This window comes from Notolepis coatsorum (genome assembly GCF_963971535.1).
Source record: "Notolepis coatsorum genome assembly, chromosome: 3".
Taxonomy (NCBI): Eukaryota; Metazoa; Chordata; class Actinopteri; order Aulopiformes; family Paralepididae; genus Notolepis; species Notolepis coatsorum.
This window is the reverse complement of record NC_140167.1, coordinates 123,893,136-123,910,778: the sequence shown is the minus strand read 5'-3', so window position 1 is coordinate 123,910,778 and position 17,643 is coordinate 123,893,136. Positions and strand designations below refer to the sequence as shown.

General features: G+C 40.2%; 1 protein-coding gene across 1 annotated transcript in view; it reads right to left on the bottom strand.

Annotated features, from left to right (window-relative positions):
• The window catches only part of esyt3 (extended synaptotagmin-like protein 3), a 96,391-nt gene that overhangs the window by 17,997 nt on the left and 60,751 nt on the right, over positions 1 to 17,643 (bottom strand). Inside the window, 1 exon segment of the mRNA XM_084310012.1 lies at positions 9,633 to 9,782. Coding sequence (XP_084166138.1) covers positions 9,633 to 9,782 — 150 coding nt within the window.

Genomic DNA, 17,643 nt, shown 5'->3' with positions numbered 1-17,643 from the left:
TTAAAGATCTGAGTGAATTGTTGAATACACAAATGTTCTAGAATGGTCTATTATGACATCATATTGTGACATCACAAATGTTCTAGAATGGTCTATTATGACATCATACTGTGACATCACAAATGTTCTAGAATTGTCTATTATGACATCATACTGTGACATCACAAATGTTCTAGAATGTTCTGCCATTAATTCCTTATGGACCAAAATGTCCCGCTTAAAGTCGATTTGTAGCCAAACGGTGCAGTGAAACTTTCCAAAAAGTAATAGCAACTCAAGTTGGACCAAGCCGGTCGTTTTTATACCTTAATTACACGTGTATGTGGTGCGAAAGCTCTGGGAGGAGTTAGCGGACAAAAGTCGGCGGAATAAATAATAAATAAATAGTATACGGTAGATTACAATAATGTGGTTCACCCACACTAATAAGCACTCGTTCACTCAGTGGACATTTTATTAGCTGCTGCTGGCTAATAATACTGTCAATATGTGGGGAGATCTTTGACAAGGCAACACGCATGTCATCCTCAAGGCTCAACTTGGCCCTATATTTTGTTTTCAGAGCTGTCATGGATGAAAAGCCAGCTTCACACAGATATGTGGTGCTGAATGGTATCATGAGATACTTGGTACTCAGCTCTACACTCAGACCAACATGTTTCCAGGGGCACTTCACTGAAACCAGCTCTCCAGGTGGTATCAGATGAGATTTCAATGAGTTCTTCCAAGAGTTTGGATGGAGATGTGTCAGGAAGCTTTGTCTCAATGTTGTCTGTAAAGGGGTTCTTTATCCAGAGTAACTTGGTGATCCTTTTCTGTGTTTTATTAAATAATGATTTTCAGGGTGGTGCACGGCCGTCCCGGGTTCGACTCCCGGACCCGGCGACCTTTGCCGAATGTCTTCCCCCATATCTCTCTCCCATCCTTCCTCTCTGCCGGACTTGTCCAATAAACAAATGAAAAAGCTTTTTGAGAAATCTCAAGGCACCCCTGGCAGCTCTCTGAGGCACCCTAGTGTGCCTAGGCACCCCTGTTGAGAACCGCTGCCCTAGTGTGCCTAGGCACCCCTGTTGAGAACCGCTGCATTAGACCATGTCGGGTTTTCATATTACTTAATAGCCAATATCAGCGTGAGGTTACTCAGCAGGTTATAATAGACAATAGATCATTTTGATACCCGCTTTCATGTAATGTCCTTGCGCTGATTAATAGATAATTCACCATTTGCTGCTCTAGACGTCTCCCTCCTGAGACGTCCCCTCTTCTCTCTCCTTGCTCTGAGAAGCATTATCCTCGTTGTCCTCCGCTTCAACATCCGTGGGCTTTATGTGGTTGTCAAAAAAGCCCTGAGCAAGCTCCGCCGTAGGAAACTTGTGTGTCACATCTTGGTAAGTTAGGATGAGTGTTGACGACGATGGGTTGATAAATCCACATCTGATATCAAGCCTTCGCAGCTCAGATCTCACCTCTTTAAATTCAGATCTTTGCTTTAGGATTTCGGGATTAACATCTTCTGTGTACCGATTAACTCTTCTGTGTACCGATATATATATTAGAACTCTTCTGTGTGTACCGATCAGGGTTCGAAATTAACGTGGGCTTGGGGCAAAATGCCCTCGAAAATCAGTTAAGGGGGGCAAGAAAAGCCCCAGACAGTTGACTAATTATATATATAATTATATGCTCTACAGTGAGAGCATTTCACTCGTATTTGCCCCTAATAATATGTGTGTGCGTACCGGAAAAATCATTTACTCGCAGTGTGCGAGTGAAGATTACAAACAGCTCCGCTGTTAATAGTTCAGAAACTACAAGTCCCACATTCCACAAGGCGCATAAACGTCCAATCACAGTAGAGTTTTATTTTATTTTATTTGAAATCTTTATTTCGAACATGCAATGAATACAAACAAACAATAACAAAAGCAAAACACAACTCAATCTACATGTTCGAAAAGGAGTAGGAAGAAGTATACACTTATTTAATCCTACCCCTTTTCCACTACTCAAATGAGTGTACTATTTTAAAACATAAAAAAGAAAAAGAATATATATATATATATGCTAAACAAAAAAACAAAAACTATATATGTAAAACATGAAATAAATAAAATAAAATGTAAACACCCGTGAATATCAAGTCCCTTCCTCATCCCTGTACCGTGTGAACATCATTTACCTATACATCAGTTTGAATGGTCTCATGTTTGGACATTGCTTTAGCACCACATTTAGACTGTTCCACAGTTTCACTCCACATATCGAGATGCAGTGTCTTCTCATGTAGGCCGTGAGCCAGGGCCCCAAATTTGGGCCACGGCTACCATCTTGGGGGACTAACTTTCATAGTGATTTTTGGGAAGGTATACACCCCTGCTGCTAGAAAATATGTGATAGCAATGCAGCAGTTGCCTCCAAATGTGTGCTATCATATCTTTTATAACACTACCAAGCATATTTTTCAGGCCTCCTGTCTGAAATTACATGCCCCAAATGAATCATGATAGCTCCTGAACCATAAGGCCTATATGCATGTGTCTGGTCTCCTTTGATAGGTAACAAGCTAGGACATATGAATCCAGTGTAAGTAAACCCACATATATTACCATTCCAGAGTAAATGGAGATACAATGAAGGAAAACATCATATTTATATCCTCACCTGGTACATAATCTTAATTTAAAAGGCAATATGACCATTATTACCAATATCACATGGATAATAATGCAACTGAATGTGTCCTCCTACTCCTAGACTACAAATGTAACTCTGGATCTGATGAAAATACACAAAAAATACAACATTTATGATACAATGTATAAAGATATCCCATTTGATCCATTACTTTTAAAGGCTGTCTAGATCTATAATTATTATTATTATTATTATTATTATTATTATTATTATTATTATTATTATTATTATTATTATTATTATTATTATTATTATTATTATTATTATTATTTGACTCCACCCACCCATATGAACAAACATTTTATTGGATGTCTATAAGCCAACCACTGTTCCACATCATCTAAAGTGGACTGCATTAGAGCCACACCCCTCTTTCAGCAAGCATGGCCGATCGTGATGCTAGGAGAAAGCGTAAGGAACATTTTAATCAAGTAATCACGTTTACATTGTTTACACAAACCACCTTCTACTTCCTTATGCAGTAAAAACATTGACGGGTAATACTGAGCTCATCCAAACACTGAACAAGCTTGGGCATGGGGTCCATTACTCCCAACTTGAAGAGAATGACACTGCTCTGTGTCTCCAAAAGCTAGCAACAGCCTCAACTCAAAGAGTTGTACTTCCAGCATCAATCTTGCATGGGACAATATTGATAGACTTGAGGAAACTCTCACTGGAAAGGGCACATCACATAGAGTCAATGGTATAGTTGTACAGGCCAATGTCTATGGACCACAACTACCAAGAGCTGAGCTTCCACACATTGAGAAACTGAAGCAGAGATCGGTCACCATTGAGGACCAATAACTGGGAGTATATGTAGCAGGTGCGTGTGTGGGCCCACAGCCTCTCCCAACCAGGGAACACTGTGTCCAGGAAACCAAGGAAGCTGCTCTTCTTGCCTGCAAGAAGAACCTGGTGTGGGCACTTGCAAGGCAAACAGATACAGAGAATCAGACAATCCCAAGCTGGACTGGTTTTAATATCAGCACCAGGGACCAAGAACCAATCTCACAAGATATAGTTGGGTATCTGCCAACCATCAATTCACCAGCCACACAGTTGACCAGTGTTTGAAATCCTGAATCAATCAGAGATAATCAGAAAGGAACTGCATCTAGAATCAATTGTGGTAGTCATGGATCAAGCACTATATGCAAAAGCCACTGAAATTGCCTGGAAGCACAAAGAGCGCTTCTCCAACATTATTCTCAGAATGGGGACATTCCATACCATATGTAATGCCTTAGCCATCCTAGGAAAGCGATTTCGGGATGCTGGTCTAAAGGACATATGCATAGAGGCTGGAATTGTCGCAGAGGGTTCTGTCAAGTGTCAATGGAGTCCTTGATGGTAAACACTATAACCGTGCTGTCAGGGTCCACAAGTACATCTATGAAGCACTGATGAGACTAGCATGGGCAGAGTTCAGAGTTCACACCATGGGTTGAGGACAGCATTCCAGAGAAGAGTGGGATGATCAAATCACTCTTGGACAATGTGAAAGACATGGCCAGTGACTTGAACCAACAGACGGCAAACAATCTGCTGCAAAGTCCTCTCTTAGCTGAGCTGATAACCCTGTGGACAGACTTTCTGGAACACCTCCGTCACAACAATTGAGGACCAAGAACTGGGAGTATATGTAGCAGGTGCGTGTGTGGGCCCACAGCCTCTCCCAACCAGGGAACACTGTGTCCAGGAAACCAAGGAAGCTGCTCTTCTTGCCTGCAAGAAGAACCTGGTGTGGGCACTTGCAAGGCAAACAGATACAGAGAATCAGACAATCCCAAGCTGGACTGAACCAATCTCACAAGATATAGTTGGGTATCTGCCAACCATCAATTCACCAGCCACACAGTTGACCAGTGTTTGAAATCCTGAATCAATCAGAGATAATCAGAAAGGAACTGCATCTAGAATCAATTGTGGTAGTCATGGATCAAGCACTATATGCAAAAGCCACTGAAATTGCCTGGAAGCACAAAGAGCGCTTCTCCAACATTCTTCTCAGAATGGGGACATTCCATACCATACGTAATGCCTTAGCCATCCTAGGAAAGCGATTTCGGGATGCTGGTCTAAAGGACATATGCATAGAGGCTGGAATTGTCGCAGAGGGTTCTGTCAAGTGTCAATGGAGTCCTTGATGGTAAACACTATAACCGTGCTGTCAGGGTCCACAAGTACATCTATGAAGCACTGATGAGACTAGCATGGGCAGAGTTCAGAGTTCACACCATGGGTTGAGAACAGCATTCCAGAGAAGAGTGGGATGATCAAATCACTCTTGGACAATGTGAAAGACATGGCCAGTGACTTGAACCAACAGACGGCGAACAATCTGCTGCAAAGTCCTCTCTTAGCTGAGCTGATAACCCTGTGGACAGACTTTCTGGAACACCTCCGTCACAACAATGGAGAGCTTTCTGCATTCTGGATGTCATACATTGACATGGTAGAGGACGTAATACTTGGCCTTCTGCGTGCCTCTCTGGAGGGGGACCGGGAGTTGCACCTCCATGCTATAAGAAGCATGATCCCATGTTGCTTTGCCTATGATAAGATAAATTATGCCAGGTACCTGTCCCCTTACTTTGCTCAGATGACAAACCTCAATGGTAGTGCGTACATTTAGCACTTTTAAATTGAGTTCTCCCCTCAGATTATAACCCCCCTCCCTATCAAAGAACAGTTCTTGAATGTTTCTTGGTAGTGCATGACCTTTTGCTTTATACATTAATTGTGCCGTTTTAAATTCCACAAGATCATTTAACTTTAATGTTTTTGACTTTAAAAATAATATGTTTGTGTGACCACGATAACCTGCAATGTGAACTATCCTTATGGCCCTTTTTGGAGTATAAAAAGTGGTTGTAGTGTAGACTTATAATTGTTTCCCCAGACTTCAGCACAGTAATTTAAATATGGTAAAACTAGTGAACAGTAGAGAATGTAGAGTGATTTTCTTGAAATGCTTCGTGACAGTTTAGATTAGACATGTTTTATGTGAGATTTTATGGTCTATTATTACACCTAGGAATTTATTTTCATAAACTCTTTCAATAATCACATCATTTATTTTAACTTGTACTTGAGTATTTAATCTACAGTTTCCAAATAACATGATTTTAGTTTTGCTCAAGTTCAATGATAATTTGTTTCTATCATTTTTTTTTTTTTATTTCTTCATTTCAGATGTGATGACCTCTAAAAGCTGCTGGATATTCTCACCAGAAAAAAAAAAGATTAGTGTCATCCGCAAATAAAATACATTTAAATATATTGGATACTTTACATATCTCGTTAATGTACAAGATTAACAGTTTTGGACCCAACACTGACCCCTGGGGGACACCACAAGCAATGTCCAAACATTCAGATTTATAATCTCTCATTGTCACAAATTGTTGTCTTTTATTTAGATAGCTTCTCACCCAGTCCAATACTACCCCCCTGATTCCATATCTTTCCAATTTCCTGATTTATATATCATGATTAATAGTATCAAATGTTTTTTTTTTAGATAAATGAATACTCCAGCTAAATGTTCTATGGAATTTGTGATTTTTTCAATGAGTTCTATTAATGCTAGTGATGTTGACCGGTGTGTTCTGAATCCATACTGGCTATCGGTGAGTACATTATGTTTATCAATGAATTTATCTAATCTGTTGTTGAAGAGTTTTTCTAATATTTTTGAAAACTGAGGAAATAGAGAAACAGGCCTATAATTTGTGAAGTGGTGTTTATCTCCAAACGCATTTCCTTTGATTTAATTATACATCAAATGATTTATCAAGTTAACTTTTCACCTGGATAATGTCAACATTCAGGGTGAATGTAATGTGAGAAATTGGGATAAAAAGAAAAAAAGAAATTATTTGGGTCTGCCGTTCTGCAGCTGGATACTATTGGTTTGTTTTGGCAAAACTCTTCTGCTCTGTGACAATAAATAAATGAATGATGATATGCAATTTAAAACCAAAACGAATGCCTCAGTATGAGTTTAAGACGTGAACATGGTCATGTTTGCTGAATAAAAAAAAAAAAAAAAAAAAAAAAACGGATAAAAATTGCCGATCCCGATCTTCGGAAAATCACGTGATCGGCCCCGATCCCGATCACGTGATCGGATCGGGACATCCCTAATTAGAACTCTTCTGTGTGTACCGATATATATATTAGAACTCTTCTGTGTGTACCGATATATGAACTCTTCTGTGTACCGATATATATATTAGAACTCTTCTGTGTGTACCGATATATATATATATTATAACTCTTCTGTGTGTACCGATATATATATATTATAACTCTTTTGTGTGTACCGATATATATATTAGAACTCTTGTCAGGGTTCTTACACCTTTTCCAAAGCAAAATTCAAGCACTTTTCAAGCTTTTCTATCATCTTACACAGCTGTGGTAAATTAAATATTTACACAAATGATCATTTCACTTCTTCCATCACATTAAATCAGATGTGATTGTGCTATAAACAACCAAAATGATTTAGACATGACATCCTACAGTATATAACCTGGCTGAGCCAATATGAAATAATCACCAGATAAAACTTAAATTTCCATCAAATATTTACTGAATGTGCAAAATAATTGAACAGTCTTTGAGGTAGGCAGTCAATCAATCAAATGTATACAAAATCAAATCAACCTAGAATTTGTATATAACCCCCCCCCACAGTGGTGTGTTCAGTTGGTACGTCCCAGCAGGGACCAGGATGTAAGCTATATGATGCCCATGTTATTGGTTGCAATACAGACGCACAGTTGACGCACTCTCTAGTCTCCTCTATTATTATTTCACACAAACAGCTACCCCTAGTAGCTGGCTTCTTATGTTGCCGACATATCCTACAGAACATTCCTTAAAATAGAAAGAATTGATTTGCTTGTTAGTCATGTTGATCACAGCGAAACCACAGCTCCGATGCATAATGGCGTTAGCTAAACAAAACTTGTTTGAAGGTAACTTGGCTTTGTGTGTCCGAGCGATCGCACTCAAGTTGTGCAGACTGGACGCTCTGACCGAAGAGTCAGTTTATCAGAGAGGAGCAGATTTTCAGAGTTAATTTATTAACTCACCTTACGGTGTCGCTTGTCGTTGTCAACATGAACAATAAACATAGCCGTCTGTGGCAACGCTAGCTCACTAGCTTGTTAACGTTTAAAAAAAAAAAAAGCTTGCCAACGTTAGCTCACCAACGTTACTGGGATTAAAGCAAGCTTTCAGGAGGGGCGGGGGGTGCCGTTGGCGGGGTGGGCACGCAAGTGGCGAGGCTCGAGAGGACTCCTCTTCATTTTGCGTGAAAGGCGAAAGCAATTAGGCGCTCTCCGAATTTAATTTGTTTATCTAAAAACATAACTATTAAGTCAGATAGCGATTTATTATGAAAGTATACAGTGCAATTACAATTTCAATAACTTTCCAGCACTTTATATAATTCAAGCACATTTCAAACCTTTAAAACACCACATTGAAATACAAGCATTTTCAAGGATTTCCAGCACCCATACGAACCCTGTCTTGTGTACTGATATATATATATATTATACCTCTTGTGTGTACTGATATATATTAAAACTCTTCTGTGTGTATCGATATATATATATTAGAACTCTTTTGTGTGTACCGATATATATATATTAGAACTCTTCTGTGTGTACTGATATATATACACTTCTGTGTGTACATATATATTAGAACTATTCTGTGTGTACATATATATTAGAACTCTTCTTTGTGTATACCGATATATATATATTAGAACTATATATATACCGGTATACAGCAGCGTTTCCGTTAGCCGGTAATTACCGGTATTTGACCGGCAAAATCTGTTGAAGTCCGACATATTTAATCTCTCCGGTCATAATGTCCGGTGAAAATAATTCCCTCTAAGCACAATTTGATTATTTGAATTGTATTAAAATAGGCTAAAATTAAATAGCCTATGCGATGAACGAAACAATCATTACATTTGTTTCATCGTTGCTTCACCAAGCAGCCGGTCTAATAATGACAACGCTGTGTCAGCGCGAGCTTGCTGCTAGATTTGCGAAAAGCATGGAGCTGCAGACCCACAGAACCCACCAACTTTGTCGGCACAGTGCAGTACTCCAATTCAGCCATTGGCAATTCAGCTGTTGGGTGGGGGGCGCTGCTGAGCGGTCCCCAGACCGGACCTAAAAACACCGCTGCTCTGTGGGTCTGCAGCTCCATGCTTCACGTAAATCTAGCAGCAGGCTCACGCTGACACACCGTTGTCATTATTAGACCGGCTGCTTGGTGAAGCAACGATGAAACAAATGTAATGATTGTTTCGTTCATCGCATAGGCTATTTAATTTTAGCCTATTTTAATACAATTCAAATAATCAAATTGTGCTTAGAGGGAATTATTTTCACCGGACATTATGACCAGCACCAAGTCGTTGGGAGGTGGAGATATACATCACGCAAACCCACGATAATGTTGCCGTCTCTCTCTGCCAAATTTCTCAGTTATTCGCTTGATATAATTAATACAAATGTCCAATATAACGGAATTCGTTAGCTCATAAAAATGTGATTATAACAGACTGCTGTTTATTAATGTCGGGCAGACTGCCCACCGACAACTCAAGTCGGCAGCAGCACGAAGTCTCACGAGGGACTTATTTTATTTGGAATATATTAATGACTGTATATACGCAAAAGTAGCCTAGTTTTAAGTTAAAATATTATAAATGCCTTGAGAATGTCATTCTTTATATAGGCCTATCAATTGTTTTTTAGCTCAATAAACTCTGACCGGAATGTATCCCATTTGTCCGGTAGATTGAAATCTACCGGACACTCAGACCTGCAAAAAAGAATTCTAACGGAAACCCTGATATACAGTATATAATTATATATTATGAGTGTACCCACCCTAAAAACGGCCTTCATCTTGATAGTGCTGTTGGCTCCAGAGAGCTCCAGCGGGAATTGCTCGTTCAGAGTCATGTCGCTGGCTCTGAGCAGTCGGCTGAGGGGTAAGGTGAAAGTTCCCAGGAGAGTCTTCTTCTCATGCTCCAAGACCTGGGCACAGGGAACCATAAATTATTATTAAAATATGTGGAATTTCGTCAGCATAACATAACTCCTCACTCAACTCGGGGGTGGTCCCCACCTCCCTAAAACAAGCCAGAGTCACGCCGCTCATAAAAAAAAGAAACCTGAACCCCACCATCATAGGCAACTATCGTCCTGTCTCTCTTCTCTCCTTCCTTTCTAAAACACTTGAACGTGCTGTATCCAACCAACTTACTGCTTATCTCTTACAGAATGACCTCCTAGACCCTAATCAGTCTGGCTTCCGGACTGGCCACTCCACAGAAACGGCCCTCATTGCGGTCACAGAGGCACTTCACTTAGCAAAACGAAATGCCTCTCCTCTGTCCTGATTCTCCTAGATCTATCTGCAGCCTTCGACACAGTCAACCATCAGATCCTCCTCGCGGCCCTCGCAGGAATGGGAGTGGCTGGCTCTGCGCTGACATGGCTGACATCATACCTCAATGGGGGCTTTCTCACTCATCATTCGGGGTCGAATCAGAGCCCGATCGCACCCAAAAAGGGTGTATCCGTCCTACTGAGAACGCTCCCCCCCGTCCCCGGGGACGCTGATTCGCTCCAAACCTGGACCGCTGAAATAGGTGGTTCCGGGTGCGCGCCAGTGGGAGCGGGGGGCGTGGTGTACAAGCTTGTACCAAAACACGGGAGAGGCTTCTGTATCAACTTGCTGACACACACAACGTCGTTACTGTAATGCTTTCATGCTTGCTTGAATTTTGGGCAGATAAAATACAGCAACAACTGGACAATACCCACAAAAACGATATTTATGGGCAATTTGCGAGTTCAGACCTCAACCAAACAAGCATGTGGAGCCTCACAGCTCAGTGGATGAAAACATGTTACAAAGCACAAGACTTTCCTGGCTCACATTAGGCCTGGCAATTTTTTTGCCATTGCTATGTCTACTATACATTGGTTTCCTGTTCTAATGCACTTATTTCTATTAGACCAGTGGTGCCCAACCAGTCGGCCGTGATCGACCGGTAGATCAATGACATATAATTGCCGCGAGCAATGGGCTAATGTTAGCTGTAATAAAAAGGCTAAGCTAACTAGCGTTGGCTTAGCGTTAACCCTGGAAAACGCTCAAAGCGGACTCCACGACACCAGTTCCATTCGTGAGAAAAGGGGGGTGGGTTATATTGACAAGGCTTGACAACAGAGGTTCAAATATAACTTCATATTTATTGGTTATTCGTTTCTTTATATCAGCATCCAGTTTCCACCGCCGGTCCGCTGTGTTAAAACTCTTCCTGTGTTGACGTTAGAGCGTGACATCATCGCTACGGCAAGCTTACACGCTCAAAACGCAAACCATAAACAAAAACCCAGAGCGCACCAAGACTGCAGTGTGTACACAAACCAGAGGGGGGAGAGGGAGGGGGGAAGTTCGCACCCAAGGACGGAACGAGGACGGAGCAGAGCTGATTCGACCCCGAATGGCACTGAGAAAGCCCCCAATGACCGCTCCTACCAAGTGTCATGGAGAGGGACCCTGTCGGCCACCCGCCCCCTGCGGACGGGTGTCCCCCAGGGCTCGGTCCTAGGACCCCTTCTCTTCTCCCTCTACACTAAATCACTAGGCCGATGATACTCAACTCTTCCTCTCCTTTCCTCCCTCAGATATCCACGTCTCTGAGCGGATCTCGGCCTGTCTGTCCGACATCTCCGCCTGGATGACGACCAACCACCTCAAACTGAACCTGAGCAAAACAGAATTGCTCCACCTGCCGGCCAAATCCTCCCCCGACCGACCTTTCCATCACAGTCGAGAATGCAGCTGTGACCGCGTCCCCGACCGCCAATAACCTTGGTGTTGTCCTCGACGACCAGTTGAACTTCTCTGCTCACATCGCAGCGACAACCAGAACCTGCAGATTCCTCCTGAGCAACGTCAGAAGGATCCGCCCCTTTCTGACAAAAGAAGCCACCCAACTCCTCGTCCAATCAACAGTCATCTCCCGCCTCGACTACTGCAACGCACTGCTTGCTGGCCTCCCGGCCACTGCCACCAAGCCTCTTCAACTCATTCAGAACGCAGCGGCCCGCCTGATCTCAAACCTACCGAAGTCGGCCCATGTCACCCCACTTCTTAGGGACCTGCACTGCCTCCCCATTGCTGCACGAATCCGCTTCAAGGCCCTCGACCTAGCATACCGTGCGGTAAAGGGAACCGCTCCCACCTACCTCCGGTCAATGGTCTCTAACTACACACCCTCAAGACCCCTACACTCTGCATCTTCTGGCCGCCTCAGACCTACTCCTATCCAAGCTCCGGGAGGGTCATCAAAGAGAAGTCGCCTATTCTCAGTCATTGCCCCACAATGGTGGAATGAACTACCCACCCCAGTTAGGATAGCCGAAACCCGTCCAATCTTTCGCCGTTAACTAAAGACGCACTTCTTCAACCATTATCTGGAAAAAATAAATAAAAATCGAACCCTAACTAACCTTACTGTCATGCACTTGTCCTAATAAACGAACCTACGCTGTAACACGCAACACTTTGATGAACATTGTTACTCAGCTGATAGAGTTGTACCCTCCGTGATGACTTGTCATACAGAACTTGTAAGTCGCTTTGGATAAAAGCGTCAGCTAAATGACTAAAAAAAATTTAAGTCAATGGAGATTGATAGCATAGCAAAGATGTTGGGAGTATGCTGATCACATGAAAGAGCCCAAACAAAGTGTGTATGCGTAGAAGGTTGAGGTCTTGCCATAAAACTGACCGCTCCTAAACTACAGCATGATACTTGTTTAAACCATCACATGTTGTGAAGAAGAAATGTGTTATTTAGGAACAAGAGGAAAAACTCCATCCCGACTCACATCCCAATTTGTAGCGCAATCATCTTGACAATGAATGTGATTTTTCTTCAATGCATTCCAACAGCTAACGCAAAAATTCTGATCTGTTTCCTTGTGGGCTCTTTGCAGAGAACAGTGGAAGGCAAACATCACCCCTTGCACCAATGCTACGTTTTCAGTGTAAATTATAGGGGTATAACTTGTAATCAATTGAAAACCAAGTAGTTTGTTGATTCTAAGTGGTTGATTAAGATTCAAAGGGAGGATTGTGAGATCCGGCTGGTTTTTCAATGTGTACATAATGTAAATATCTGTAGATGACAGCATCTACTCTTAGATCTCAAATGAGGAGGACAGTATCATTTGTGTGTGTTTTCAAGTTAGAGAGCAGATAAGGATTTGGGCTGTGCGCCAAGGTCAGTCACGGAGGACAGAGAGGGAGGCAGGGATTTGGGTCGTAGGTGACAGGAGATGTAGATGCATTGCGCGGTTGCTATGGGCCGTCAGCCATTGCTAAGGACTATAGTTTATAGCTGGGAGTTCTTCCGGTTTGACTCAGACTAAGAAACGAAGCGTAGACACGTAGACAGAGAGACCTCAGGGGCTAGAGGGTGGGGGAAGGGAAGCCGATGCGTAGCCCCCACCCTCCGGTTGCCACAAGCTAGCTTCGGCTAACAGGGAAGGCTTTTGGATAACACTAGGCCGCGACAACCACCGGGCTGATGGAGAGAGAGAGATCATTAGAATAATGAATTCAATAGCAGTCAAAGACTTTTCAGAACGGTTTCCATCTTGTACAGCAGGGCTATTCAACTGGCGGCCCGCGGGCCAGATCCGGCCCGCGGGATGATTCTGACCGGCCGCCAAAGATTACATGATAATAAAAAAAAAAAAAAAAAAATTAATTTTTTCTTTTCATGTCAACGTTAACACGCACAATTGAGCCAAAAGTCACTCAATTAATGACAGATTTCATTGATAAATTAAGGGAAAACTTTGCAAGTCGATGATGAATTTGACATTGCTGCTTACAATACTTTGTTGGATATCTATCGGACACTTTACGATAGGCACTGCCCAATGGTTCAACATAAACAAAGAAGTAATGACAATAGAAAACCATGGATAACAAAGGGGTTAGAGAATGCATGTAAAAAGAAAAACAAACTGTATAGAGATTTTATCAAATGTAGAAAAAAGGCTGCTGAAACTAAATACAAAGTGTATAAGAATAAGTTAGTATTCATTATGAGAAGGGCCAAGAAAGATTATTACAATAGATTGTTAGGCGAAAATAAAAATAATATAAAGGGCACATGGGACATTCTAAATAAGGTAATGGGAAATAAATCAGCGTCCATAAAAATGCCTAGCCATTTCATTAGTAATAGTAAGACTATAAAAAACATGAATGAGGTGGTTAATGAATTCAACTCTTTTTTTGTGAATGTGGGGCCAAATTTGGCAGATGCCATTCAAAAACACGATGAACCATTACAGGAAGGATGGAGAGGAGATAGTAAAGTACTGCAGTCTATGTTTTTAGGAAATGTCAGTGAAGCAGAAATCATGTCCATTGTATTAAAGTCAAAGAATAAAACATCCATTGACAGTGATGGGATAGATATGATTATAGTGAAGAAGACAATTGATTGTATAATCAAACCTCTCTGTTATATTTGTAATCTTTCTTTTCAGGCAGGTATTTTTCCAGACAGGATGAAGGTAGCAAAAGTGATCCCACTTTACAAAGTAGGAGATAAGCACAGCTTCACTAACTATAGACCAGTGTCATTGCTCTCACAGTTCTCGAAAGTGCTTGAAAAACTGTTTTCGCATAAGTTAGATGGTTTTGTGGAAAATAACTGTATGGCTTTAGGCAAAACAGATCAACAGCGACTGCCTTAATGAATATTATTGAAGAAATAACAACAGCAACAGATAAAAGGAAATTAACAATAGGGGTGTTTATTGATTTAAAAAAGGCATTTGATACCTTAGATCATAATATTCTAATTTCTAAATTACGTTCATATGGTGTGAGGAATGGTTCTTGAATGGTTGAGTAGTTATCTCCACAATAGGCAACAATATGTGCAGTTGGCAGATGTCAAATCTGAGCTCATGAAGATTGAATGTGGGGTACCGCAAGGTTCGGTTTTGGGGCCCAAACTCTTTCTTTTATATATTAATGATATTTGTGATGTTTCAAAACTATTACAGTTTGTCTTGTTTGCTGATGATAAAAAAAAAATTTGTTCTGGAAATAATTTAAATGAACTAGCTGAATATATTGTGTATGAAATGACAAAGCTAAAGAAATGGTTTGATGTAAATAAGCTATCACTGAATCTGAAAAAAACTAAATTTATGATTTTTGGCAATCGAAAACTAGATGAAAATATAGTACTGACCATAGATGGAGCTGATATAGAGAGAGTTAATGAATTTCGTTTTCTTGGTGTGATTATGGATGATAAATTAACATGGAAATCGCACATAGCACACGTTAAAAAAAAGATGTCCAAGAGTATTTTTGTTATGAATAAAGTAAAGGATGTGTTAGAGCAGACCTGGGCATTGTACGGCCCGCGGGCCGCATCCGGCCCGCGGGATGATTCTGACCGGCCCGCGAAAGATTACATGATAATAAAAAAAAATAAAAAAAAAAATAATTTTTTTTTTTTTTAATTTTTTCTTTTCTTTTTTTTTACTTTTTTCTTTTCATGTCAACGTTCACACGCACAATATACGCTTAGGAGACATGCTCAGAAGATGTTGGTTCTCTTTGGATCCACCTACATATGTGAACAGACATTCTCAGTCATGACATTTACCAAGTCCAGGTACAGATCCTCTCTCACTGATGAACATCTGGCAGCTGTGCTTCGCATCTCCACCTCAGACATGCAACCTGACTTTGATGGACTTGTTAAAGCTCAACAGAGACTGGATTTCTCACACTGAATGAAACAAAAAAGAACTGAAGAACACTAAAATGTGGAAATATAACAAGTGAAATGGGACACTTGATATATTTTTTTCTTAAATGTTTAATATAGGCATGTAAAGTAAAAAAGGCTACAAAACGGGGACACTTTTCTTTACACAGTTCAGTGACATGTCTTGTTTATTTTTGCTATAAGATGATGTGATGTCTTTAGAAAGCTAAGAAAATCCTTGTTTCAATAGAAACAATAGAAACTCATTATTAATGTTTCACATTTAGTTTATCATTTTGGAAATAAATTCTATTTGAATAAATGATATTTTTGAAAGCTAACCTCACCTTTTAATTGCCAAATAATAACATACACTCTTACCAGGGGTCAAAACAATGCCATTTACTGCTTTTTATATAGAAATAAAATGTATATTATGCATAATTGAGTTTGGAATTTTGGCCCGGCCCCCCAACATATTTTCAGTTGCTCATTCGGCCCCCCGGGAAAAATAATTGCCCACCCCTGTGTTAGAGTATGAGGCAATGAGAACACTCTACTGCTCACTCATCTCACCTTATATCAGTTATTGTGTTGAAGTATGGGGGAATACTTATGGGACAAATATAAAACCATTATATATACTACAGAAGAGGGCTGTACGAATCACACATAAAGTGAGTTATCGAGAACACACAAATATATTATTTATTAAATCTAGAATAATTAAACTTGAAGACATGGTTAAGTTTCAAACAATGTTAATTATGTTTAGGGCAAGAAATAATACACTGCCAGAAAAACTACAAAATCTTTTTCATTTAGAAAGTGAGTTTAGTAGGAGAAAATACAATTTTAAACATCAGTTTGCACGTACCACACTTAAACAGATGTGTCCTTCAGTTATTGGTGTAAAGTTATGGAATTCTCTCCATAGCGAGCTTAAGGGATGTAACAGTGTTTATCAATTCAAAAAAATGTATAAAAAAAAAATATTTAGTCAGTATGAAAATCAAAATGTGATCTGAATAGTGAGATTTTTTTTTTTTTTTTTTTCTCTTTCTTTTCTTCTTTATTCTTTATCATTATTATTATTATTATTTAAATGTTTCTTGTTTAACTATGGATTGTGTTTCTTTTATAATGGTATAAATGATTATTTGTGTAAATAAGGTTATACGCCGACCATTAAGAAAATACATGTTAGTTTAGGAATAAGGGGCAGGTAACTATAAGATTTATTCTTCATCCTGCTCCTTTTGTCCATGGAATGGCTATTTATGATTTTTTTTTAATGAAGAAACTATGATTGTATTATTCCATGTGGCAAATAAAAACTCTGAACTGAACTGAACTGAACATGTCCAGAGAATTGATGCATTTTGTGAGCAACCCATTTGCCAATGTAGCTGCTATTTCCACAAAAGGACAAGAGTTCCTTGCATCACTTCACATTGATGAAGGTCTCCTGCAACTTGAAATAATTGACATGCAAGCATCATCTGCTCTGAAGCAGGCACTTGAGAATGAATCCACCACAACATTTTGGATAAAGTGTATTCATGTCAAGACATTCCCCAAAATAAAAACGCTGGCAATATCTGTGCTAACAATGTTTGGCTCAACATACACCTGTGAATCCAGTTTCTCTCACATGAATGCCATTAAAACAAGCAACCATGCCTCCTTGACAAATGAGCATTTGTATCACTGTTTGCGGGTAGCCCTCACTTCCTATGAACCCTCTTTCTCTGCCATTGCCCAGTCAAAGAAGTGCAATCGCTCTCATTAGATGTGTGTATGTAGGCTAGGCCTGTCTGCCCCCCACCCCCCTGATGTTTGAGAGTTAAGAGTGGACAATAAGTGCTAATAAGATGCTGTGATTTGCTGTTGTTGCACAGACATGAAGCACTTTTTCATAAGCTCAGCTGCACTATAAATGTGTTTTTTTGTTCAAGTGTTGATGTTAGAATGTTCAGATGCACATCATGCACTTGTTTGTTTTTTATTTTATTTTTATATTGAAATGTTGAAGAGGAGATGTTGCAGTTGTTGCACAGTCATAAATG